Genomic DNA, 27,454 nt, shown 5'->3' with positions numbered 1-27,454 from the left:
TCAAGCATGCAAGGAGGCTTTCTAGCTTTCATGTCTGGTGGGAGAGCTTGGCATTACAGAGTTACCTATTCTCCATTGTGATAGTCAAAGTGCTATCATACTAGCACAGAATCCCGTCTTTCATGCAAAGATAAAGCACATACAAGTGAAAGTATCACTTCATTAGAGATGTACTTGACAGTAAGAGCATTGAGGTTGTCAAAGTGCATACAGATGATAATCCTACAGATCTTCTCACGAAAGGTCTTCCAACAGAGCGGTTTGCTCATTACAGAGGCAGAGTATGTGGCTGCCACTCAAGCATACAAAGAGGCTTTATAACTTTCATGTTTGGTGGGAGAGCTTGGCATTACAGAGTTACCTATTCTCCATTGTGATAGTCAAAGTGCTATCATACTAGCACAGAATCCCGTCTTTCATACAAATGTGAAGCACATACAAGTGAAAGTATCACTTCATTAGAGATGTACTTGACAGTAAGAACATTGAGCTTGTCAAAGTGCATACAGATGATAATCCTACACATCTTCTCACGAAGGGTCTTCCAACAGAGCGGTTGGCTCATTGTCGATAGATGATGGGAGTTGGATAGGTATATGTATTTCAACTTTGTACATACCCAAACTTAGCTGATTATTTTCTCCTCTTAAGACACATTGCCTTTAGGTGGGAGGTTGTTGGGAATAAAGAGCCATCGTGCCTTTTATATATGCACGAGTATGAACACACCCTTAGTACATTTGTACTTTCAAATATATCTATCTAAAACCTAATGAGCTACATACACAAAAGATTGTACCCAAGAACATCATGCATCTCTCCCTCTAACTCTCACTCTCTACTCTTGCTCACCATTTGCTCTCTACCTGACATTTTCATAGCAGGACATTGCATCACCGCATCGCTCACTTCAAGGCAATTGACCAACAAACCACTAAAATGTGTGGCCAGTCAATGTGCTGCCCGTACAATTGCCATGTATAGAGTTCTAGACCCAGACTTAGCTGATTATTTTCTCCTCTTAAGACACATTGCCTTTAGGTGGAAGGTGGTTGGGAATAAAGGGCCATCGTGCCTTTTATATATGCACGGGTGAGAACACACCCTTAGCACATTTGTACTTTCAAATATATCTATCTAAAACCTAAAGAGGTACATATACAAAAGCTTGTACCCAAGAACATCAAGCATCTCTCCCTCTAACTCTCACTCTACTCTTGCTCACAATTTGCTCTCTACCTAACACTTTCATAGCAGGACATTGCATTGCCGCATCGCTCACTTCAAGACAATCGACCAGCAGACCACTAAAATATGTGGCCAGTTAATGTGCTGCCCATGCAACTGCCATGTGTAGAGTTCGTCACTCCTAGAAGGAAATCTTCCATAGATTCACTAGCCTCACGACAATTGGTCTAAAGCTGATGGTGTGCATGGAGCCTTGTACTTGAGCCAAAGCTTGGTCGACACCTCTACAGATGTCCCACAAGAAGTACCTGTCAAAATGACTTATTTGGAGTTACACGAAAAATGCATTGCATATGCCAAAGCATCATCATGATCCCATAAGTAGGACACCCTTGAGAGTCCTCATCGTCAAAGTCATTGGATAGAGGATCCAATCAATGAGATCAAGGAATCAAACTAAGATGATATACCATCCTTTCTTCTACGAAAACCAATCATTAATAATAGCAGTCCAAGTGTGACTATGGCTCCAAGTGTGATAGAACCTTGAAACTTATCCTAAGTATTAGTACATAAAAATTGCACAACGAAAAGAATGGAAATACCTATGTAAAATAGAGGCATACAACAGATTTTACTAACTTATCCTATGTATTAGTACATGAGGGCTGCACGAGAAGAATGAAAATAACTATGTAAAATAGAGACATACAACAGATTTTACTGAAAAAACAGTAAATCAATTCTTAAGAATCCTCTCTTAAAGTTCAAGAATGTAGATGGAAGAGTTTACAAGATGCAAACACAAGTAGATACCACAATGGCAGCATAAAACAACACCCCAAGATTCACAACAACAAGAGAAGAGAACCTAGGCAGCCAATGAAATACAAGGCAGGACCACACAAAGCAGAAACTGATGACACAAACATGTCCCAAGCCTCAAAACAGGCCACCCCTAACAAGACTTGCCACACGACAACAAAACACCACCAACAATCACCAAAGTCCCAAAATGCAACAATGACACCACCAACACAAACACAAAACATAAGATCTATCATAGCCTAGGCAATGTGCCATGAAGGTTGAAGCATAAAATGCAAGCATGTGGATACTATACTGTGAATGACAAAAGCAAAAAATATAAAACTCCACAAAGATCATGGACGGGCAATGGAAATCCATCACATACAACACCAAAACAAAATACCATGTCACAAGTACATGCTCTACATGCGACAAGTAGCAATGTTCACAATCTCTCCCCAAGTCTCCACGACCATGATCATTATGAACGAGAGGAGGGCAAGCAATATATAGATACAACAAAACAAGGTATTGGGCAAGTCAATGGGGTAGATAGCGTGGCCATAAACACGTGAGCTAGTTAGTTAGCCAAGAAAAACCAAAGGCAAACAAGTATTTGCTCATAAGTCTAGAACTCCTAAAGGGTGGGGCTTCACCTCTATGCCTCACAGAACATGTAGCATAAGTCTCCTGTAGGAGAGCAATGGTACTAAAGATTTGGCTCTGGCACTAAAGATCTTGCAAAGCCAATCACCCATTTTATGATGTCCCAACTACTTACCATACAAAAGCAATGAACACCACAAAATCACCTAAATATTGATCAAGTTAGTTTTAACTACTTAGCTTGAAACTCTACCTCATGGCTAACTAGGATGGTTGAGTCAAACCATTGTGGTTAGAGGGAGAACTTGATTGAACCAATTTTTCTGAATGCGAGCAAAAGTTTTTAGAGTTTCAAGTAATATGTGTGCTAGTAGAAAGAGTACAAGAGGATGACAAAAGGCTCAAGGTAGTACCCAAGAATTCAAGGCGAGAGTACACTTGAGATTAAACCTATGACATGCTTTGAAAAAGAGGTGAGCTTATGATGAATCTTGGCATAACCACAAAGCATTTCAGCCTCAACACGTTTCACCATAGCAAGCACTTCGTAAAACATTTGACGGAAACAACAATATGCATATCTGCAAGCATATTATGTGACATATCCTCCTTGCCAATGCTTCTAATGTGAACAAATGATATCTTTTTTACAATGCATGCATACATGTATGGGCGTGTGCACATTGAAGTACAATAGAGACCAAGTATAGGCATCAAGCATCAACATATAAAGTCAAAGGTATCAAGCATTAATATATAAGGTTATTGAAGTAAATAAGGAATTTTTTCACTTTTCATCTCAAGCATGAACATATAAGGTTGTTGAAGTAAACAAGAATTTGTCACTTTTCATCCTTTTCTAAGTGGTACAGCTCAGATTGGGTGTTTATCTTTAATTTATCTCAAAGGTTAAAACACTAGGCTTTTATATTTAACTTATCTCAAAGATTTCAATACTAGTTGGTATCATTTCATGACTAATGATGGTTCAAAAGATTTCAAAACATGGTAGTAGTACACCCTCATCAATTTGCAAAACAAATCGAATATCCTATAAATATTATGAGGCAAAGACTCTCACCAAAAGAGGAAAACAAAAACAACTTTTTCCATTCCAAAATCATGTCTCAACCAATTGTTTCATTCAAGATCTTGTACATTCCAAAGAGCCATTTGAAAGATTTTGTGTTGGAGAAGAATTGTAACAGCTCTCTATGTTCGTCAACAAAGCCTCGTAGTAGCATATGTAGCCATCTTGTCAACAATGCCTCTAAGCATGTGTGACCTTGGATTCCCCACCTTTGGCCGAACCACCAGAGTATCTCCTAATGTGAGCTTGGACTAGAAGTCAATCCTACTCTCTGTCAAGAAACAGCTCATCATGAACCAAAATATCAATCCGAACTCCAAGATTTCAAAACTTGCTAGACTTCAATCGATGCAGAAGGAAAGCCTCTTTCTAGATTCTTTGCACTTCTATACCTCTATAGATGGCACTCACATGTCCCACCTCACCACCCTCTCTCTCTCTCTATGGCCCTAGAGAGTCATGAGGGATGATCGCATAACCGTCATTAGAAAGCAGCATACCCCCCCAATCACTGAAGAAGATTATCCCTTCCATGCCTTCACCTTGGCCACAGGATCTAGATCAGAGTTAAAGGAGGATGAGGATGACTCGTCAAAGAAGTCTGTATCTTGTTTCTTCTTATTCTTCTCCATCTTCTTCTACAAAGCCACTAACTCCTAGTAATCCTTGCACGTATCCTTTTTTACCAAAGTAAAAATACTAGGCCTCCCTTTTTTTTCTTGCCACCTCTCTTTGAAGCGGCACATGTCCCATCATGGCCACCATGTCGAGATGGAAACCTCTCATGTAACCTCAAGGATGCCTCATGCTCAAGCAACGTAGAGAATATATAAGTGAAGCTAACTCGCATCAAGGAAGTCTAGGCACATTAAGCATTGGCTACACCATCAAACTCCAAAGGAAGCTTATAAAGTACAATCCCCATAAGATGAGACTCTGAAAGCATGGACTAAAGATATGCCTATGTATCATGAACTAAGATAGACTAGATAGTAGCCTTTGGCTCGAACTTCATCTGTTGGAACAGACCATAGAGCCTCATTGCGCACATGCTCAATGGAGCCTTGTACAACATTTGGAGTCTCTCCCACACCTCTAAAGTTATCTTACATGAGGTGACCACCTATAAAACCTCTTTAGAAATAAATGGGAGAATAGCAGAATATACTCGAGCATTATCTATATCCCATGCAAGCACAACTTCCTCATAGTTGTCACAGTCCCAATCATTTGGAAGAGGAATCGGAGTCATTGCACACATGCTCAATGGAGCCTTGTACAACATTCGGAGTCTCTCCCACACCTCACCACCGATAGAACCTCTTTAGAAATAAATGGGAGAATAGCAGAATATACTCGAGCATTATCTATATCCCATGCAAGCACAACTTCCTCATAGTTGTCACAGTCCCAATCATTTGGAAGAGGAATCGGAGTAGCACTCCAAGTTAGGTAATCAAGGCCGTTAAGGCCGTTAAGTTCATAATCAATGGAACAGTATGGGAGGTGTTATTTGGAGAGAATAGGATGAGAAGATAAAGGAAAGGAGATAAACATAGAGAGAATATTTCAATGCACAACAAAGATGGCACTATCAAGAGTTCTCACATAGTGTAGAGACACCTAATCACATAAACAATTGCTAAAACATGGAAAATGTGATCAGCCACAACAAGTAGAGAATTAGAAAGAAAAAAGATAGTAGCTTGGTCCAAAATTGGGTGTGCCTATATAGCGGCAATTAGAAAGAAGTTGATCCGCAACAGGAATAATTGAGAGTAGACTATCCATAACTAAAAACATCCAAAGCTTGTGTACAGGTGTCTCATACACTGTTAGAGTGGATGCAGCCACAGAAGTGTGAGAATTTGTTGTAATAGACTACACAACACAAGAAAAAAGACTACAAAAGAACAAAATACTAGAATGAAAAACTCAAAACAATGCTTGAGAAATGAAATCCATACACCAAGCCATGAGATATTCGAATACAACATCGAGTCGCGAGCTGTGTGGGCATTGGCACTATCTCTCTCTCTCCAACAAGACCTACTTAAGAAGTATGTAAGTGATGAATCAAATGAGGAGGGAGCCATAGAACAAATAGACCAAAAGAGGCCAATAACTTGAATCTGGCCATAAAATAATGGTCAAAACCTCATTAGATAAGGTACCACAAAAATGCACAAATAAAACATTGTGCCCAGCCCACTAAACCACATACACACTCACTCATGAGATGACTAATCTACTAAAAACTTTAACGCATTATTCCTTTATGTGCAAGTCTACTACCAATATGCTTGAGTTTTGATCACATGCACCCAATCCGATCATACAAGTGGAATTGTGTACTATCTTTCTTCTAAACCACTGTATAAGTCCACAATAACCTGTTGACCCCAATCATTGCACACTTGATCAGAGCTCCGAACATTGATGATAATGAGCTCCTTTATGAGTCATTCTAAAGGCAAGCATATACTTCATACCGTATGCTTCCTAAATTTTCACTTTTGTATCAGTATATCAGGCAAAGAACATTTTTCCACTTTGCTTTGCAAATATGTAGCAGACACCAAGTACAAAGAAACTTGTCGTTGATTGATGTGGAGTGATGCCTTACTCAAGGGCCTTTCATATACTTCAAAATTCTTTCTTTCTTACTTACCTCTTTAGTACTAACTTATCACATGCAGACTTTAGGATGCTATCACATGCTATCATCCTAGAAACAATACTATCATTTTTCTTTGCAAAGATATGGTATAGATTATCCGAGAAGAAAGTCGCATGATAAGTTTCTTTCATAGATTAGCCCAAAGTTAATTAATGCAAAATAGATAGCCCAATAGAGCTTACAAGGGTTTGACTCTTCTTTGGCCATTTTGTTCAACAAGTTTAAATTTTATCTTCAAAATGGGAGATCAAACTTGGTTTTAGGTGATTCCTTGCTAACAAACAATTAATGCTTGGGCTTTTGAGTTGGCATACCACTTCAATGCAATTCTCCTTGCCTTAACTCCAACCGTAAAGAAACTCATTTTTTAATTAACTACTGCCCTAAAACTCACACTTGACAAAACATATGTGAAGTTTGAAGCCTTGGCTTGTGAAAAAATATTAGTGCCTTAACAAGTAATACTTCAGCGTTCAAGTGGCATACCAATCCAATACAATTCTCATTGCCTTAACTCTTAACTGCAAATGAACTCATTTGTTAATGCACCCTAAAACTCACTTGTGACGAGATATTTGTTTTGTTGTCTTGGTAAGTGATCAAATATCAGTGGATTGCTAAAATAGTATATCTATATGACAATCTTCCTTTTTTATTGCCATATGGAACAAGAGCCTTGCCTATATCAACCTCATCTACTCCTAGTTGCTTGGTTTCTTATACATGTGGCCCCCAGCCTTCACAAGTCATCAACAACCTGAAGCACTTGTAACTTTCCCGCCTCATCCATCCCTTGTTCACACGATAGGCGATCTTCATACACCACATGCCTACTAATAAGAATTGCTACTTATCTACCTATAACATTTGAACCCCCTAACCGCATTCTTTCATACCTGCCATCTACTTGTTGGCCAACTTCTCCCCTCTTCATGCCACATGGAGGAATTTATGGTTTAGAGATACAACAGTCAACTGCCATGAGCTGCTCACCTGCATCAACACTTTTTGCTGTCTGCAAATGATATTTCCACATGTGGTTCAAGTTCTCATCATCAACCACTCCCTCCCTCAAACGGTCTGTTTCTTCTTAACTCAAACTGGCATAACAGCTTACATTTGGAGATTTATTATTGAACTTCAAAATTTTCATTCCCTAGTCTTTTTTGTAAACATTTTATATATTTCCTTCTTTGCATCAAATCAAACCTGTAGACTACAGATCAATCTAGAATTTCACAAATGAATAGCCTCATACAAAACATCTTCCAATATTCTATAAATCAAATATTAATTGTGACAACAGAATAATCAGGAAAAGCACAGAAAGTGCTCCAATCAGGAATCAATGCTTACACAACTGAATTAAAAATCATTCCGTGTGTGTATATGAGCTACCAACCTTCAAGGTTATCCGCATCCTTTGCAAGTTCACCTCACAATCTAGCACTTCCCGTTTTTTCTCCTCCCTCTGCAGATAAGTTAGAGGAATCAACTAATGAAGAAAATAATATTTATTCTATTGTGAAGCTGCAGGTCAAATATTAAATAAAACATCTGCGAGATTAGCTGCATCAAATAAAAAAAGCTTTTCACACAGCACACACAGAAGTTACAAAATGCACCAGGAGTACTGAAGACTAGATTGAACATACTGCCAGGAATCATGCCTAAATACATCAGGTCAAACATTGTTGTGAACCATGCATGAGTTAACATAACAGTACATGCACAAACTAAAGGGCACCCTTGTTAGCTGGTGTTGAAAATGTCTGAAAGCTGTTTCGACACTAGTAAGCCACTGAGAAATCAACAGTCTGAAAAAAAGAAAAAAGCTTATGCTCTCCCTGCAACTTGCAAGTCATTAATCTACCCTCACTATACACATCCAGACATGCAAAGATGTGTGAGTGATAAAAATCAAACACCATCAAATGGTTGGATGTCATAACATAAAGTCAGAGCTTATAAGAAGGCTTTGATTTACAAGAAACACAAGCTACTAGCACTTCTCTTCACTCCAAGCTCACTTTGTCCCACCTCCACTCATGGACTGCATCGACTCTCCTTCTCAATGAACTCCCTTTGAAAACAGAACACAGGTTTTCTTAACTCTACAGGTGGACTGCACCTAGGAAACTTAAAGCAAATGCATTTTACCCCCTCTGGATTAGCTCATACATCATTTTGAATCGACCACACCAGGAGATGACAAGGTCAGATTGTATGCCATATCATGTAAGGAACGATGAACTAGACTAGCACCGTACACTGTGTTAGTACACTTCAAAAGTTCTATGGGTTGTATTTGGGCATTTGGGAGGGTGTCTGAGTGGGGTGGTAGTTTCAGGCCTCATTCCTTGGCCTATGTATAGGTGTCTCTTCTCTACTCTCCAAGTGCAATCTCTTGCCGCATAACTGGTCAATGAGATGACTCCAACACTCATATGTGAGGGAAATATACTGTAATTGAGAGTGGAACTCAAGAAGCAATCCCCGCATTAACTCAACACTGGCTATGCCATTGCGGGCACCAACGACAAGGTCCCAAGGTCCCTGAGATTCAAGCACTTGTTGCATGAAGTTCAACTAGGTGGTGAAATTTGATCCGTTAAAGCAAGTCTTATCCTTGAAGGAATTCTTGGCCGTTGCAATAGGAGTGGTGGACTATAGTGCTCGGATAAGATGGATATGGTGGGGGAATGGAGTACACTTGGGACTTGGTCCTAGAGTGTGCACCATGCATGCGAGAAGTATGCACAATGCCAATCCACAACCTAGTTGAAAGAGAGAAGCGACACCAGTGGTTATTCAGGCCCTATCTCACTCAATGATAATTTTGCGAAAGACATGACCTCCCTTCATAGAGATGACCAACCTAGTTCAAAGAGAGAAGCGGCACTAGTGGTTATTCAGGCCCTATCACACTCAAATGATATTTTTGCAATGACCACATTTAAAAATTAGCAATAGACACAAAGACACTTGGTAATGCCCATCTGTGCACTTGGTTCAGATTGATTGGCACAAGAAAATGACCCATCATTCACACAATTTTTTACACCTCTCCCTAGAGAACTTGGGGACGTGCCCTACATACATGGATACACATCCTTGCCATGACATCCATAATTCCATTTGACAAACATGGACTTATCACAATGGCCAAGGATAAAGACACATCAATACCAAGGGGTGCTGCCATGACATCCATAATTCCATTTGACAAACATGGACTCATCACAATGGCCAAGGATAACGACACATCAATACCAAGGGGTGCATCTGTGAACTATGTGGGCAAGAGGTGGTTCCCAAGGAAGATTTGTATACTAGTGTGCTATGCATAGTAAGATCTGGGAAGAAGGCTTTGGACCATTATATCAAGTGAAGAAAGGCCATCAACCTCATCAAAGCCCATGAGGGGCATTTTCAAAGCCAATACCAGCTATATAGTTGCCAAGAAATTTGAAAACGGGAAAATGGTCACGTTTTCAAGTCATGAAATGAGATTTTGGCCTAGGTCTGAAACAGCAAGACAAGAAAATGCGAATCTGAAATATAAGAAAATAAACATAACCCATTATGTAAATATAAATATAAATACACAACTATAATTGTGTGTGATCGTGTGTATAGTTGTAGAATGCAGCACACTATAGAAGCTATTACTACAGTCTTTACATAATTAGATGTTTACATTGCCAAACATACAAATTACAATCACTATTTAGTAGCTACTAATTGCTAGCAAGAGTTAAAGAGTTAGTAGAACCTTCATAGTTACCTAGATCTTTGTGTGACTCGTGCATCCTCTCACTATAGATGAGTCTAGTGAAGAGAAACAAGCATCCAAGCACATGTAATAAAAGAAGAATTTGAAGGCTAGAAATGAAAGCTGAAAACTAAAACACATTGCATGTCAATTACATTGTTTCAGGCAAGTATGACCACCTAGCACATACTATCACACCCATCACTGCCCCTTCAACATGACACGTGCTGCATAGACCACTTTCATCAGCCTTTTGCATACAGTATTGCCCTCCCACCCTCAGCCGTTCTCACACCGAACCCCTCTTGCCCTTCCCTCCCCCCCTCCATCCCTTCCTCTCCTACCTTTTTCCCACCCTTGTTTCGAGCAACGGTGACCACCTAGCACATACTATCACAACCATCATTGTCCCCTCAACATGACACATGCTGCATAGACCACTTTTCATCTGCCTTTTGCATACAATATTGTCCTCCCACCTTTGTCCCTTCTCACACCAAGCCCACTTCACCTCCCCCTTGTTGAGCTAAAACACGCTTTTTAGCTGATTAGCATTCTTAAACAGCCCCAAAACACACTTAATTAATGAAAAACCCTAAAATGGGGAGCGGTCCGAAAGAGTTTAAATGGTCCCCCAAAAACCCTAATTCTTTGGGGCACCCTTCAACATCTATAAATAGACAACCTGCCCCCATTCAGCCCATCCCTCCCATGTAGGTTTCTCACCCTTGTGTGCAGATCTCAGCCATCAGTCTCCCACCACATGGCAGTCCAGCCTTCGCCACTACTACCATCGCCTCGTTCTACTACGGTGTTCTATTGCTACATTTTACTACCGCATTTTACTGTGCCATTCTACTGCTGCGTTCTACTCCGACGTTTTGTTGCTTCACCCACATCATCAGGCATCATCCTCTACAGTCGCCTCAGACTCCTCACACTCTAGAGATCAGCATTTGGTGTTTCTCTCACTCCATCACTCCAACCAGTGGTCACAACACTTGGGATTCATTTCTGGTGGACGTCACTCTCCGACACACTACTCTACCCTTGAGTATCTGCACACACTTATATTCATTTGCAATATTCACTCACTTAAGAGTTGTGTTCTTCTCTCCCTTCTTCTGTTTGTGTTTGAATTTCTGTGATTGAGTTTTGAGTTTTGCTTTTAGGGTTTGAGGTTTTTCTGTGTCTGTATCTATGTCTGTCTCCTTATGTTTTTGTCGTGGTCATACACTCTGTGTTTCCCCAGTGCAAACCCTAGCAATTTTCTTCACATGATATCAAAGCCGATGCTCTTGTAAAGAGCATCCTACAAATATTGTGGAGAGCTAGAGCTAGTCTTTGTGCAAGGCACACAATACGACTCGTAACCAAATCACAATGTCTCAGACACCTTCTTCTCTAGTTCCTATGATGTGCTATCAAGCTTCGCCATCACTAGAGGCCCTAAACAACATTATGGACTCGGTAAGGAGGACGACACTCCACTTTCACCTTCACCTTCTTTTTCTACTCCTATTCAAAATTTCTCTAACATGACAAAGGACTTTGAGGAGTACTATCGCCACAAGTGCGGTAATGTTTACACCCCTCCTACAAGATTTGCTACCACATTCGGACCCGTTGGTAAGGCTAGCCACCTCTCTGATCATGGAGGATATACGGCATTCGGAATGTCCGACAATCCATCTTCATCATCCCAGCCAAGTTCAATGTCAGGTTTGTATAATCCTTTTCAGTTGCATGAATCAAAACCCTCACATGTTTCTTCTTTTAAGATATAGGACCCGAATGAGATTTGCGTATGTGAACTTCAATAAAGCGGGCTCTCAAAGCACACGGAATTCAGGTACATCTACACGCTCTCGAAGTAGACGGAATTCAAGTACATCTACTACTTCTGTTTCATTTGAGCATGTAACACACACTTCTCAATATCCTCCCATCCTACCCTCTTCTATCTCCACCCTTGATCATCTCTCTTCATCCTTTCAAAATCTCGAATTACACTCCACATCTGCTCCACACACACTAGGGGTTGGATCTTCCATCTTCGCTCCTAGCACCTTTCCCTTCTCTACCCCATTCTCTACCTCTTTGCAGCATGGTATCATTAGGCGGAATGCCACCCTTTAAACACAACGCCTCTAACCTTTCCGCAAATGACAACACCCATAGCACTTGGGACGATTGTGATGTGCACCCCCCTCACTATCCCCAGCTTCGCTTCGCGCATGACTACTCAAAAGCAAGGGTTTCCATCCTCAACTTATGGTGTGTCTTCACACCCTCCTTGGGTTACACCTATGCAAGGATTCCCATCTTCTGCTCCATGTGTTTCCATCCCACCTCCTTGGGTTACTCATGTGGCTACCTTGTCCATGCCTAGTCAGCCCATCCCTACCTATGGATCCACCTTGCACACTACCCGCATGCACGGTGGGCACTCTGGGGCCTATTCCCAAGTGCACTCCACTCCCCTATCTTACCCCCATTACACTTTTTCACACTACCCATCTCCGAGCACTACCACTCATGTTGCAACGGCCAACAGTGCCTTCACGGATAAGACTCGTTCACCACTTGGTCGAATTTCATGCAACATGCTTGAGTCTCAAGGTCTTTGGAACCTCGTCATTGGCCTAGAGCCTATGCCGAACCCTCGACTAGCTCACCCTAACTACATCCGTCAATGGAGAGCCCGCAATGCCATAGCCAATGTTGGGCTGATACAAAGTTTGCTTCCTGAGATTCACTCTCAGTTACAACACTTCTCGCTCACGTCAGAGGGTTGAAGTCACCTTCTCGATGGCTATGCAGCCCGAGATCATACTCAACGTATGAATCTCGACTTTGAGCTTCAAGAGTTCTCTATTATGGAAGGGGATGATCTGAAAGTCAAGCTGGCTGAATATAAGTGATTACTTGCCAAGTTCGCCACTACTGGTGATCCAAAGTCAGACGACGATCAGGTTACGTTCTTATTGAATAAGTTGCCTGAAAAATACTTTAATTTCATTCAACACATCATCTCACAGCCTCAATTACCAACCTTCTACGAGTTTGAGTGTCAGTTCTTGCATTACGCAAGGCTCCATGCTGCATGATCAAGTCCACAAGAAATCCTCATCACAACCTTATTCAGAGCAAAGGGGGTTGGTTGACTCTTCTTCGAGAGGGATAACCAACAATGGCAAGAACTCGCAAAGTGCGAAGGCAAGCCAATCAAAGGGTGACTCCTCTTTCTCAAATGGAACCAAAGAATCTAGACCTACCTAGCAGCAACTCCCTAAGAAAAACCGGTTTTGCACACACTGCCAGAGAGCAAGCCATGTGGACGAGGAGTGTCACTTGAAGGCCCAAGGTCTTCCACCTAAAAAGCCTCAGCAAACCGCTGCAGCTGCACGGTCTAGTGGGGCTACATCTTCCGCTCATGCTTTATCTGCTCCTTCAGCACTTGTTGCTGCTGCTGGACATGTGGCCCGAGCACAGCCTCAGCAAACAATCTCTTTCACTACCCTTGGGGGACTGGCTGATTAGTCAGTATCAAGAAATCCCCAAAGTAGTCATGAGTTGATATCAAGATGCAATTGTAAGTAGTCACAAATATCCTCTTCCAACCACTTCTTGAGAGCAAATAAACCACTAGCACAAGCTTTGCCACATGGATTCTCCCCCTTCAATTTGCATATATCAAGGCCAAGTTTTAGTGTACCTATTGTACCATGTTCAAATGGAATTACGAAGAGGATGTATTTTTCCTTAATGAGGGGAACTAGTAGCTCCACCCTCTAACAAGCTACTATATTAACTAGGTCATTCTACAAAAACTAGTGGACAACCTGCCACATGTTGTTTCACAATGTATTTCTCCATAATATAATTCCTTTGTATATGTTTCTCTTTGAGTCTCACAAATATCCTCTTCCAACCACTTTTTGAGAGCAAAGAAACCACTAGTACATGCTTGCATGGAATAAGCTCACAAGTGACTTCCTCAAAAAGATGCATCATATCCAAGGCTGCACGATGTACCCATCTGTAGAATAAGATAACTCAAACTATAGGTCCCATTCAATTGATTGATCACCAGACGTAGTCACCTTTTACCAATGACCAACAGATACCACCATATCCACCTACATTTAGTCCCATGATTAAGGCTTTGTATTCTGCCATGTTATTCGTAAAAGCAATGCCAAGATATGCTCCCATTTTCATAACAACTCTATGCTGGGGATCTTTAATGACCACACCAACACTCACATCCTTAGCGAGTCCTATTTGCAAGTCTCGATCCCATTGCATTTCATACATCCATCTCACCTTTCTCTCCACCTCATCAGGGGTTTCCTTGGCAAAGCAGTGCTACTAGATGTACGCAATGATCGACACCTTCTAAGACTAGCATGTCTCTAGGTCTTTCACGATACCCTAGGTCAGTCTAACATCCATTTTTCACACTCTTAGAGTCGAATCCATAGGATTCATTGTCCTTAGCTTTTCCCTTCTTAAGGCTTCCGCTGCATTTACTCACACACATACACATTCATTGCATTGTCTTTTTAAATAGATTTTCTCTGTTATGTTTTGCTTTGGAACATCTCACCACTGACCTCTATGTTTACAGATTCTCATCTCTTTTGCAAGGTTTTATCTTTCAATGTAGGGCTAACTTGCAAATTGCTTTGATCCTACCTAGGCTAGAGCTATGGAGATGCGCATCGTTCCTTTCATGGTTTCATCATCTTAGGAGTGCATACTCTTCTTCTAGGATGGAGATTTTCCCTCCCGAGGCAAATCGTGCAGCATCTCTATCAATGTTATCATGGCAATGAATTCTACCTTACTCTTCCAGCGGGGTGTTTCATCCACTTCATCTTCTTCCATTCCCTATGGTTCTCCGCACACACGAAGACCGACATCAAGCTCCTCTTCCTTTTTCGACATCTACATCCAAGTTGAGAGGGGGTTTCTATCCTTCTTGGTATTCTGCAAGCTTCAACACTTTGTCTTTGACATCAGCTTCTCCCCCCGTTGTATCTTTCCCTTTGCATTGCATGATTTCATCATCTTTGTACTAGGGTGCTTGGACAAATGAACAATTTCCCCCGAGGGACACTGTCCAAGTGACACCTACAGATTCTCATCTCTTTTGCAAGGTTTTATCTTTCAATGTAGGGCTAGCTTGCAAATTGCTTTGATCCTACCTAGGCTAGAGCTGTGGGGATGCGCATCGTTCCTTTCATGGTTTCATCATCTTAGGAGTGCATACTCTTTTTCTAGGATGGAGATTTTCCCTCTCGAGGCAAATCATGCAACATCTCTATCGATACTATCATGGCAATGAATTCTACCTTACTCTTCCAGCCGGGTGTTTCATCCACTTCATCTTCTTCCATCCCCTATGGTTCTCTGCACACACAAAGACCGACATCAAGCTCCTCTTTCTTCTTCGGCATCTACATCCAAGTTGAGAGGGGGTTTCTACCCTTCTTGGTATTCTACAAGCTTCAACACTTTGTCTTCAACATCGGCTTCTCCCCCTGTTGTATCTTCCCCTTTGTATTGCATAATTTCATCATCTTTGTACTAGGGTGCTTGGACAAGTGAACAATTTCCCCCGAGGGACACTGTCCAAGTGGCACCTTCTACATAGGATTCTTCAACATGTAGCATCCTTTGCATCTCATTGTACAGAGCACCACTTGAGTGGATCCTAAGCTATTTCCACCAACGGAGCTATTGACACCACACCTGTCACGAGGACGTGAAAATTTTATGCTTTGCTTATGTTTAATTCACATTTGATTAAAGGATTAATCAAATGTGCAATTAAAATATGCACATGTCAGGTGCAAGCTACTTTTTTACAGTTGAAGGCCGAAGGACGCTATGAAAAAGATAGGTGTCAAAGGAAAAAGTTGTAACAAGTTACACTTGTTAGATTCTAGGTGAATTTTAGTGTTAGTTTACCCCTAGGGCCACTAATTGGCCATTAAGTGTCAATGGTGACACTAGGGACTAGGCATTAATTAATGGATTAATGCTTGTCCAAGGGTCAATTAATGCATGGGACTACTTTGGGTTGCAAATGGCCTAGCCAATTAATTTTTGGATGAGCAAGGTCAATTTTCTAGGCATGGATTAAGGGCTGAATTTATTCAGAATTAATTAATTTTGAAAATTAATTAAATGGCTGAAAATTGCTGAAAATGAATTAAGAAAGCTGCCACTTGGCAAAACTTTCCCATGCATGTGGGAAAAATGCTAAATAGGGCTGAAGGGAGAGAAAAATCTCGTTTTTTCATTTTGGAGCTATTGGAAAGAGGTATTGGACTGTTGCTGCTAGCTTTTGGGGCCATTTCCCAATCATTGGAGACCATTTTGGTGATGGAGATTACATATTCATGACCTTGGGAAGCTGGCAATTGCTGCTGATGCACTTTCTCCTGAAGATCACAGTCCTTGATGCTCCTATTGTTGTTGGTGCATCCGTTTGTGGCTAGTACAGCAAGGCAACAGCTGATTTTGATCAGTTCTTCACAACCAATCTCAAAATTTTCTCTCTCTACACCATTCTCTCATCTCCTTCAGCCTATGCTCAGCCATTCTCAACAATTCTTACCCATTTGGAGGAGATTTCAGCCATTTTTGGCGGGCTGATCTGTAATTTCTGCAGTAAACCCTAATTTACAGCAAAAATTAGGGTTTAGCAACCACCTTGGGATCCGTGCCAGAGATTGAAGGCTCAAGGGACTGAAATCAGCAGCTGATAATTGAAGATTATCAAGGGATTTCATGAGCCAGCCCATCCCAAATTGATTTGGGGCAGCATTAGGCCAGCCAAGGGTCAAATTGGAAAAGAAGTCTTGGGTGAATCAAGGGGCAAATGACCCAAAAGGCTTGCTGGTCATTTATGACAGCAAGAGCAACTGGTTAGCAAGAGGAGATTGAAGAATCTCAAGTTGTACTCCTTCCAATTGAATGAAAGCTAAAGAAATACCGCAAGGGGAATCAGTTTTGGGGCCAACAGGGAGTCTACTATCCAAGAATGTTATAGTAAAGCGTGTATTTCATTTTATGTGCATTTATTTATTGCTGTAATTAATTCTTAAATCAGGTTATCACCACCTATTCCAAGAAAGAAGGCTAACTCTTAAATCAGGTTATCACCACCTATTCCAAGAAAGAAGGCTGGTTTCAACACCACCATACTCCTCATTATATTTTCCCTTGTCATCGACATCCGTGAGTGGATGGGTAAGCGTGTACTGTTTTGTGATGTGTTAGGTGTACCCTCCCTTCTCCCGTCTTCTGGGTCACTATTACTCAATCGGTTGCATCCCATAAATTTTAACTCACTTTAAACAAAAAAAAAAAAAGTTCTCTGTGGTTCCATCCACCTTTGTAGGGCTTAGTAGGCCATTGGGCAACCGATGTGCACCCTTTGTCCAATGCCCTATCCTCTCTCGGGTGACTGCTTGGACTCCCTTGGTAAGATAACCATTGCCTTTGTAGTCTTGGTAGGCCACTGGGCAACCGTCGTCCACCCTTTGTCCAATGCCCTAGCTACTTTGGGGTGGGACGCCTTTGGGTAAGTAAAAATCAAAGTGGCTGGTCTAACCTTTCGGCTCAATTTTGGGCTTGAGACCTCGGGGGTGTTTAGCTAAAACACGCTTTTTATCTGATTAGAATTCTTAAACAGACCCAAAACACACTTAATTAATGAAAAACCCTAAAATGCGGAGCGCCTTGAGAGAGTTTCAATGGTCCCTCAAAAACCCTAATTCTTCGAGACACCCTTCAATATCTATAAATAGACAAGCTGCCCCCATTCAGCCCATCCCTCCCGTGTAGGTTTCTCACCCTTATGTGCAAATGTCAACCAATAGTCTCCCACCACGTGGCGGTCCAGCCTTCACACCTACTGCCATCACCTCATTCTACTATGGCGTTTTACTGCTGCGTTCTACTGCCACATTCTACTACGGCGTTCTATTGCTGCATTTTACTATGGCATTCTATTGCTGTGTTTTACTGCCGCGTTTTACTACAGCATTCTACTGCTACATTTTGGTGCTTCGTCCACATCATCAGGCATCAACCTCTGCAGTCGCCTCAATCTCCTCACACTCTAGTAATCATTGTTTGGTGTTTCTCTCACTCCATCCCTCCGGCTGGCGACTGCAAACACCTCAATCTCCTCACACTCTAGTGATCAGTGTCTAGTGTTTCTCTCACTCCATCCCTCCGACTAGCAGTCACAACACTTGGGTCCGTTTCCGATGGATGTCACTCTACGACACACTACTCTGCCCTTGAGTATCTGTACACTCTTATATTCATTTGTAATATTCATTCACTTCAGAGTTGTGTTCTTCTCTCTCTTCTTCTGTTTGTGTTTGAGTTTTGCATTTAGGGTTTTGCGTTTTGCTTTCTATGTCTGTGTCTGTGTTTGTCTCTTTGTGTTTCTGTCGTGGTCGTACACTATGTTTCCTCGATACAAACCTAGCAATTTTCTTCACCCCCCCCTTCCATTTCTCCCTCTCCCGCGCCCGAGCCCTCTTGCCCTTCCCTCCCCCCTCCATCTCTTCCTCTCCCACCTTTTTCCCACCCTTGTTTCAAGCAACTATGACCACCTAGCACATACTATCACAACCACCACTACCCCCTCAACACGACACGTGCTGCATAGAGCACTTTTCATCTGCCTTTTCCATACAATATTGTCCTCTCACCCTTCTTCCTTCTCCCACCAAGCCCAATTGGCCTTCCCTGCCCCCTACCCCTCCGACTAGCAGTCACAACACTTGGGTCCGTTTCCGATGGATGTCACTCTACGGCACACTACTCTGCCCTTGAGTATCTGTACACTCTTATATTCATTTGTAATATTCATTTACTTCGGAGTTGTGTTCTTCTCTCTCTTCTTCTGTTTGTGTTTGAGTTTTGCATTTAGGGTTTTGTGTTTTGCTTTCTATGTCTGTGTCTGTGTTTGTCTCTTTGTGTTTCTGTCGTGGTCGTACACTATGTTTCCTCGATACAAACCTAGCAATTTTCTTCACCCCCCCCCCTTCCATTTCTCCCTCTCCCGCGCCCGAGCCCTCTTGCCCTTCCCTCCCCCCTCCATCTCTTCCTCTCCCACCTTTTTCCCACCCTTGTTTCAAGCAACTATGACCACCTAGCACATACTATCACAACCACCACTACCCCCTCAACACGACACGTGCTGCATAGAGCACTTTTCATCTGCCTTTTCCATACAATATTGTCCTCTCACCCTTCTTCCTTCTCCCACCAAGCCCAATTGGCCTTCCCTGCCCCCTACCCCCCTTTTTCACCCTTCGATTCCTCCCTCTGCGATGTCTCACCTCTCGTCACATATGAGTGTGTCCTTGAGAAGAATGCCAAGCATGATAAATTGGCCTTCCCTGCCCCCTACCCCCCTTTTTCACCCTTCGATTCCTCCCTCTGCGACGTCTCACCTCTCGTCACATATGAGTGTGTCCTTGAGAAGAATGCCAAGCATGATAAGAGTCTCATCTTAAAACTTGGTGCACTTTCAAGGTATGTGGTGTGGGAGTTCAAGAGCTTAAAAAGCCCTTACGGATGGACCTCCTCCTTTGCGCAACTCTAGGTGACCTTTATTCCCACTAACATGTGGACTTAGGTGAGCCTCAAATCACATCACCCTAATCCAATGTTGCATTGCCTTAGGCTTAGGCTGAAATGCCTCAATTTTTGAGACAAGAAGATACCATGCCTACTTTGAGGCTGGCAATTGCCCACGTGTGAACTTGTATCACAATTTGTAGCAAGCAGTTTCCAACCATAAAAAGTATCATGTGTGCTCACCTTACATTTATGGCAGCACTTGATCAGTCTAGCAGCTTATAGCAGCACTCAAGTGGTGCATCGTAAACTACTACAGCTATTGCTCACTTTCTCATATCCTCCTCCAATGACTCCTGTTTTCTCAGCACTTATCCACCGAGCAAGCACCTCTGGAGTGGGAATTTTCTACAAGGACGCTTTGCTTTACAAATTTTATGGCTGCCTCACACTTACAACTTCCCAAGTGGTCAACTCTACAAGCAATCATCTTGCCATCCAAATGCTTTTACTTCCCTAAAGCAGCAATAATCACGAACAGGCTAGAGAGGTCAATAATTGCCATAAACATCATATCATACATTGGTTTGAAGAGGAAAGACACAACTATAACACACATACACATCAGCGAATCAATCTGCATCAGTCAATTTCCAGGGATGTTTGGTGTCAGTGGCCAAGTAGACGCCCTACAATGCCATTTACAGGGGGGATGAAATGAAATAAACGAGCAGATTGCAACACTGAAATGTCAAAATACCTTTTGTAGCATTTCTAGCAGTGTCTTGGCTTGCTCCAGACTGCGATGAACCTAGACAAGCATTCAAGTAAATGCTGCATCATTATCAATCTGCACTGATACAAATGGAGAGAAAAAAACCTAAGCAAGGTTTTGTCTGCAGCAGGAGCTAAGTATACATGAACGAAATCTGAAAGACATGCTGAACCATCACTAATGCCAATGTTACAAGCAGTTAAATAAAATGGATGTTTAAATATGACAATGGTCAAACAGCTTATTTATTTCAGATATATACCTGACGTAGCTTTTCAAAGGATTGCACATCATTCTCTCGTCTTTGCATCTGGTAAATAACAGCATTTACAAACAAAGTATTGGATTAGACTGGACTGATTGTAAACAATCTGTTAGGATATAGAACAAGCACCCCACCCTTCGAGTGTGAGGTCGATGTATCTTTTCTCTTGGCCTGAAGACATTGAATGGGTTTGTATCATTCACTGGTGGCGGTGGCTGCATCAGTCAGAACATAGAAAAGCATAAGACATTCCATAAAAGCTTTGGCAACCTTTGAAAATCCTTACTTATGTCAATACAAGAGTCAAGAAGACAATATACCTGTAGACGGCGCAAAATTGGCTTTCGCCAGCGATCTCGCTGAAACCAAAAGAATTTATAGTTACAAAATGAGGAAAAGATTTACAGTTCACATCTAATGAGATATTGCTCAGGAAACTTAAGGAATGCCTTTCGGCTCAAGCCAAAATTTCTATAAGGTCTTCAACAGAGATTATATCCAACAAGTGACATGAATTCTAGCTCTACCTTGGCCTTCCAGTAGTCATAAACAGCTGACACCACACCAGACTTGAAATCTCTAAATGTCTGAGATTGCAATGCCTGATCCATATCAAACAACTAGCAAATCAGCATATACCAAGATATGCAAACTATTCCTATTGCGTCCAGACATTTAAGCCCCAATCAATATCATACACACATGTTCTATCCCTTTTCTTTAAAACTATATCAGACCTCCAGTGCTGCCTCTTTCTGGAGGAAGACAGGCATTGGCACACCAAAAGGTATGGATACTCCAGCCCTCTCACGTGCTTTGTGATCAAGAAGCTCCAGCTTATACAGCATCCACTCATGGCTGAAAACCCCATCATAAAATGTCAGCTTAAGAAGATGATGTTTTTCCTCCAATTCAATTTCATCGCTGACAGCAAGCTTGTCATGTAGCATGTTTGGATCCACTAACACAGAATAGCATGCATTGAACTGAAGACAGTTTTATTCAGCTTTTGATCTTAAACAGCACTAAAATAGACCAGCAACAAGGTGCATCAACTAGCCCAGCCATTGTAGATATGACTTGTGACAAGCCACAAAAGAAAAAATCATGTAGCTTGCCATTATGTTTGATTCTAAGGACAGCAAGAACTTAAAACATGCATTGAATATAACCATGAAGATAACCTTCATCATAAAATTGTCATTATCAAAGACTTTACAATCTTAAACAAGTCCACGATAGGACCAGCAACGAGGGAGTATCAGATAGGCCAATATATGCACAACATTTGAAAAAAACATAAAACTCCAGGAAAATGTCATTGGTTGCAAACCAAGAAAATTATGCACTAGAGGGGTCAAAGAAAGGCAGTGGTTGAATGAAAGGTTCACATGCTTGGCCCATGTACTGTGTAAGCATTGCAGTAGACATAACAAGGAAAATTAGTCGGCGTTTACAACTTCTTAGTAGTTGAACAGAAAGGCCTTTCTCACATGAAAAACTGAAATAACAATAGAATAGATCGCTAAATGCCACTACGAAAAGCAAAGCAGATTTATACACAATTTTTTGAAAATCCTTCTCGTCATCTTGGAGAAGACAGCAGGTGCATACATGAAATCAAATGTAGCACCATAAATTTAACACAACTCAAAGTCTGAAGCACTGAATGTCCTTTGATGAGATCCAGATCTGATGGTAGTTGGATGTTAAAATTAAGATTGCTGGAAATGCTCAAACCTATCGAAGCAAGCTGGAAGGAAAGTGGATCATGATGCTAGCTTGTTCAGCATCCAATCCTCTGCTGAACTAAAACGTGTTTTCTAGCTGATTAGCATCTTTAAACAGCCCCAAATCACACTTAATTATTGAAAAACACAAAAGTAGTGCACAGTTCAAGAGAGTTTCAGTGGTCCCCAAAACCCTATATTTTTGTTGCACCCTTGAACAACTATAAATAGACAAGGTACCAACCATTCAGCCTCATTCTTTTTGTGCAAATTTCAGCCATCAGCCTTCACCCATGTGGCAGTCTACCCTTCGCGACTACTGCCACTCCTTTAACAGCTCCTCCAGTGCATGGCATCTTCATCCATTGCTGCCGCCCACTGTCTCGCACCCACACTTGGTTGCGTTCAGCATCCCCATCATCACCAGCCCCTCCTACTGCTTGTGTTTAGACTCTACAATCCCACATATCAAATGGCAGCCCTCCGCTCAAGTGACCTTCTAGAGCTTGCATTTGGCCCTCCCCTTTGCAAGCGAACACTAACTGTGGTCTTCCTCCTTCAACTATTTGTGATCTATTGCTGCATTTACAGCTTCCCGCTGCCACCTCTACTCCAAACATCCTCCTTGCTGTTGCCTCTATCTTCTGACTACTTGGTGATCAACCTTTGATTTTTTTCCTTGTCTTCTGCACTCCAAATCGTGGACACAGCACTTGGGATCCGTTTCCAATGGATGTCACTCTCCAACACTCCATTGCTCTACCTATGGGCATTCTACAATCCCACATATCAAATGGCAGCCCTCCGCTCCTCTAAGCAACCTTCTAGAGCTTGCATTTGGCCCTCCCCTTTGCAAGCGACAACTAGTTGTGGTCTTCCTCCTCCAAGTCAAAGATCTATTGCTGCATTTACAGCTTCCCGCTGCCACCCTCTACTCCAAGCATCCTCCTTGCTGTTGCCTCTATCTTCTGACTACTTGGTGATCAACCTTTGGTGTTTTCCTTGTCTTCTGCACTCCAAATCGTGGACACAGCACTTGGGATCCGTTTCCAATGGATGCCACTCTCAAACACTCCATTGCTCAACCTATGGGCATTCTACAATCCCACATATCAATGGCAGCCCTCCGCTCCTCTAAGCAACCTTCTAGAGCTTGCATTTGGCCCTCCCCTTTGCAAGCGACAACTAGTTGTGGTCTTCCTCCTCCAAGTCACAGATCTATTGCTGCATTTACAGCTTCCCGCTGCCACCCTCTACTCCAAGCATCCTCCTTGCTGTTGCCTCTATCTTCTGACTACTTGGTGATCAACCTTTGGCGTTTTCCTTGTCTTCTGCACTCCAACTCGTGGACACAGCACTTGGGATCCGTTTCCAATGGATGTCACTCTCCAACACTCCATTGCTCTGCCTATGGGCATTCTATGCACTCTTACCCTCATTTACAGCACTCATTGACTTCTATGTTTCTTCTCTCTACGTTTGTCTCTATGTTGAGTTTTGAGTTTTGAGTTTTGCATTTAGGGTTTGAGTATTTCTTATCACTATCGAAGTCTTTGTGTTTCAATCTTGGTCATACATGCTATGTTTCCTCAGTACAAACCTAGCATATCTTCACGTAATCCACATACCAAGAGAACTTGCACAAGACCCACTAAGGCTCACTCGCATCACCCCCTTGACATCTACATCGTCTTGCGCTTAGGGTCGAGCCATTGGGCCCCAATTAGCACCTTTGTGTGAAAGTCCTCAAGTCCAAATGGAAAAAGCTCTCATTAAAAATCATCAAGAAAGGTGGCATGTTTAATCCTTGACTGACATGGGAGTGGTGCCATTTTTCATCATTCGCTTAGCTTCAAGGTGCAATATCAAGGCAAAGACCCAAATACCATCTCTCTTTGCACGATGGCATCCATGTCTATATGTCTTTTACATGTCATGGCACAATGTATGTCTTTTACCTATCATGGCATGATGCAAGTGAGGCAAGCCTGTATTAATCACATATGCATGGTTGATCAAGGAGTCTTGGATACAAATGTACTAATGTGACTTTGCACATATGAGGAGGTGCAAGTCAATTATTTCACAGTGTGGGACCTAAGACCTCAAGATATCACTTGGTGCCAAAGAAGAGTTGTAATAAGTGTTATGCTTGACAAGTAATAGACGGTACTTGCTGTCGAATTTTGGCCTAGACCAATTTATTGGCCACTAATGTTGGTGGTGACATTAGAGACTAAGCATTAATTAATTAATTAATTAATGTCGATCTAAGGACTAATAACTACTTGAGGATACTTGAAAGACAAATCAGCCTAGCCAATTTAATTATTGCTTAGTGAAATTAATTTTTTAAAGAGAATAATTATTAACTTAATTTTCAAAATTAATATTCTAAAAAATAATTTAATAAACAAGATAATAATGAAAATTTGGATTAGAAGCCTGCCAATCGGCAAAACTTGCCCATACAAGTGGAAAAAACGTTTTTAGAGACTAGTGGAATCTATTTCAACCATTGTGAGAGAGGAGACTATTAGAGAGCAAGGAGAGACTACTGATGTGATTCACAGCTACAAGGATCAATCCTACAACATGTGATAGTAATTTGAAGCCATCCACGAGTAGGTGACATTAGCCCAAGGTCCTAGTCTAGATAATAGCATATAAAGTGAAAAAGAAGAAAACTGTTAGAGCGCAAGGACAAGCTACTGATGTGATTCACAACCACAGGGATCAATCCTACAGTATGTAATAGTAGTTTGGAGCCCTCCGTGAGCACGTGATAGTAGCCCAAGGTCCTTCTGGTTTTTCATGTAATCCTAAGCTATAGGTGACAGCTTTCATGGCTCTTTGAGTAGAGCAGCAACAGCTTCTCAACATTTTTCGCTATGAAACTCTAAATTTTCTCTCTACAGCATTCTCTCTCATCCCCCAACCATCTCTCAAGTTATCTCAACATTTTCCAGCAATTTGAGCTATCAAAGAAAGGGGTCTCAAGCAATCTCTGCTGAAGTAAAAATTAGGGTTTGAACAACTGCTTTGGGATGCATGCTCAAAATTAAGAACCTAGAGCTTGAATTCCAACAACTGAAATTGAAGAATATCAAGAAGATTCAAGAGACCAACCAACCCACCAATATCAAATTTGGGGCTGAATTTGTCTTTCAAAGAGCAAGGTCAAGGCCAATCCCCAAGCAAACAAAGGGACATATTGATTTGGAGACTTGTTGGTCAATTTTAACGGAAAGAGGCACTTGGATTAGAGGAGAAGATGAGAGTATCTCACTTATACTCCTATTTGCGAACTAAGATACAGAAATACCGCAAGGGGCGTCAATTTTGGGGCCAACATGATACCCAATATCCAAGATTAAAGTGGTAAAGTATGCATTTTTTGTTTATGTGAATTATATGCTTGCTATAATTAGTACTTAATTAGATTATTTACCATCCTATCCAAGGAGGAAGGCTAGTTTCACATAAGCTTAAAGATAGTTCAAGAAATGGAATCCATATACCAAAGAACGAAAATGTATGCAGCAGCATGGGCTATGGACGATCAGTAGAGTGCTTCTAATCTCCATCTCTCCAACAAATGGAGTGTGCTCATATGAATGAATGTGACAAAAAGGAGAGAGAGTCTATAGATAGACTAAAATAACACAATCAAACAACCAGATCGACCAACATCAAGAAATGCCAAAAATATGACTTGGCCAACATTGAATGTATGCCACCTCAAAAAGGAAATGCACTTTACATATGAGCCTATATAGCCATGATTGTCAATGTTAGCGATGTACGCAAGTATAACTTGTAGGCACATCCAACCACGAGTACATCATCCATCCTTGCATTTAACAGAAAGTTATGGTTGGTATCATGCCCTTACCTTTAGTCTCGAGAAAAAGCAGTAGCAAAGCATGTCAATTGCTCCCATGCATAATTAAATGCAACGAAAACAACAGCAACAACGCATATACTTGTAGAAAGCAGTAGCAACCTCGATCCAAGAGATGGAAACACCTGACAATGAAAACAACAACAACGCATATACTTGTAGAAAGCAGAAGCAACCTCGATCCAAGAGATGGAAACACCTAACAAAAGGTAAATCCATAAAATGCAAATATTCAAAGAATAAAAAATCTAATTTCAAATAAATACTAGAAAAAACTTGGTGAAAAAAAAAGCTAACCAAGCACAAAGGATAAAAGCGAGGTATGACATTCTCAATGAAAACTACTAAATAGCAAAAGGAAACAAAAATGGTGGGTGGTGGACTCTCAAGAAACAAAGTTTTCGCATTTTTTTATAAGAGCCAATCGTTTCTATTAACTCTACTCCTATGAGAATCAAAAATCTAACTTGTCGACACTATGTTACCTCCTATATCATCACTACCTAAGAAGCATCAACCATATTAGAAATAGACAAATAATAATGATTTCAAGTGCCTCCAAGTCTAAACAAGATCTCAAAATATACATCTTAACCAAGTCAATCCCTACCTAGACAAATAGATTGGATCTCCAATTGATAGCTTCTCAGTCTGTCATGAATCTCCAATAGTAACTTCTTTTTCAGTCATGAAAGCCATACTCACTACCATAATGGTCAATCACTCTAAAATAGCAATTCCCAACAATCTCAAACAAGTTACGAAATATAAGTCATGTGAGCAATAGAGATGGAAAATCGAGTTCGATTAACCAAAGACCTATAAAAAGATGAGATGCATCATCTCGTCCAAGCTCACTTATACTTCCTTGTTAGGGTTTCTCAAGGTCATCATCCTATTATCCATGTGGATTTCATTCGAGAGTCTACTCCCTTCCCCCATAAAGAGGTAAGAGATATAGCTCCATCTCCAAAGTGGACTGAACTCTAACAATAGCATTAACAACAATAAGT

General features: G+C 41.3%; 1 protein-coding gene across 4 annotated transcripts in view; it reads right to left on the bottom strand.

Annotated features, from left to right (window-relative positions):
* LOC148038301 (enhancer of polycomb-like protein 1) overlaps positions 1–27,454 on the bottom strand; it is a 52,224-nt gene that overhangs the window by 20,119 nt on the left and 4,651 nt on the right. For all 4 annotated transcript variants that reach the window (XM_087670405.1, XM_087670396.1, XM_087670397.1 and 1 more), the window contains 7 exons: positions 21,545–21,665; positions 21,335–21,409; positions 21,128–21,166; positions 20,942–21,022; positions 20,805–20,852; positions 20,528–20,578; positions 7,777–7,845 (listed from right to left, as the gene is read on the bottom strand). In XM_087670405.1, the coding sequence (XP_087526531.1) occupies positions 7,777–7,845; positions 20,528–20,578; positions 20,805–20,852; positions 20,942–21,022; positions 21,128–21,166; positions 21,335–21,409; positions 21,545–21,665 (484 nt within the window). The remainder of the gene's footprint in view (positions 1–7,776; positions 7,846–20,527; positions 20,579–20,804; positions 20,853–20,941; positions 21,023–21,127; positions 21,167–21,334; positions 21,410–21,544; positions 21,666–27,454) is intronic.

The sequence above is a fragment of the Lygodium microphyllum genome, chromosome 3 (genome assembly GCF_053477565.2).
Source record: "Lygodium microphyllum isolate KBCC chromosome 3, Lygodium_microphyllum_v1.1.10, whole genome shotgun sequence".
NCBI lineage: Eukaryota > Viridiplantae > Streptophyta > Polypodiopsida > Schizaeales > Lygodiaceae > Lygodium > Lygodium microphyllum.
Note: the sequence above shows the minus strand (reverse complement) of the source record. Positions and strands in the feature narration are given on the sequence as shown.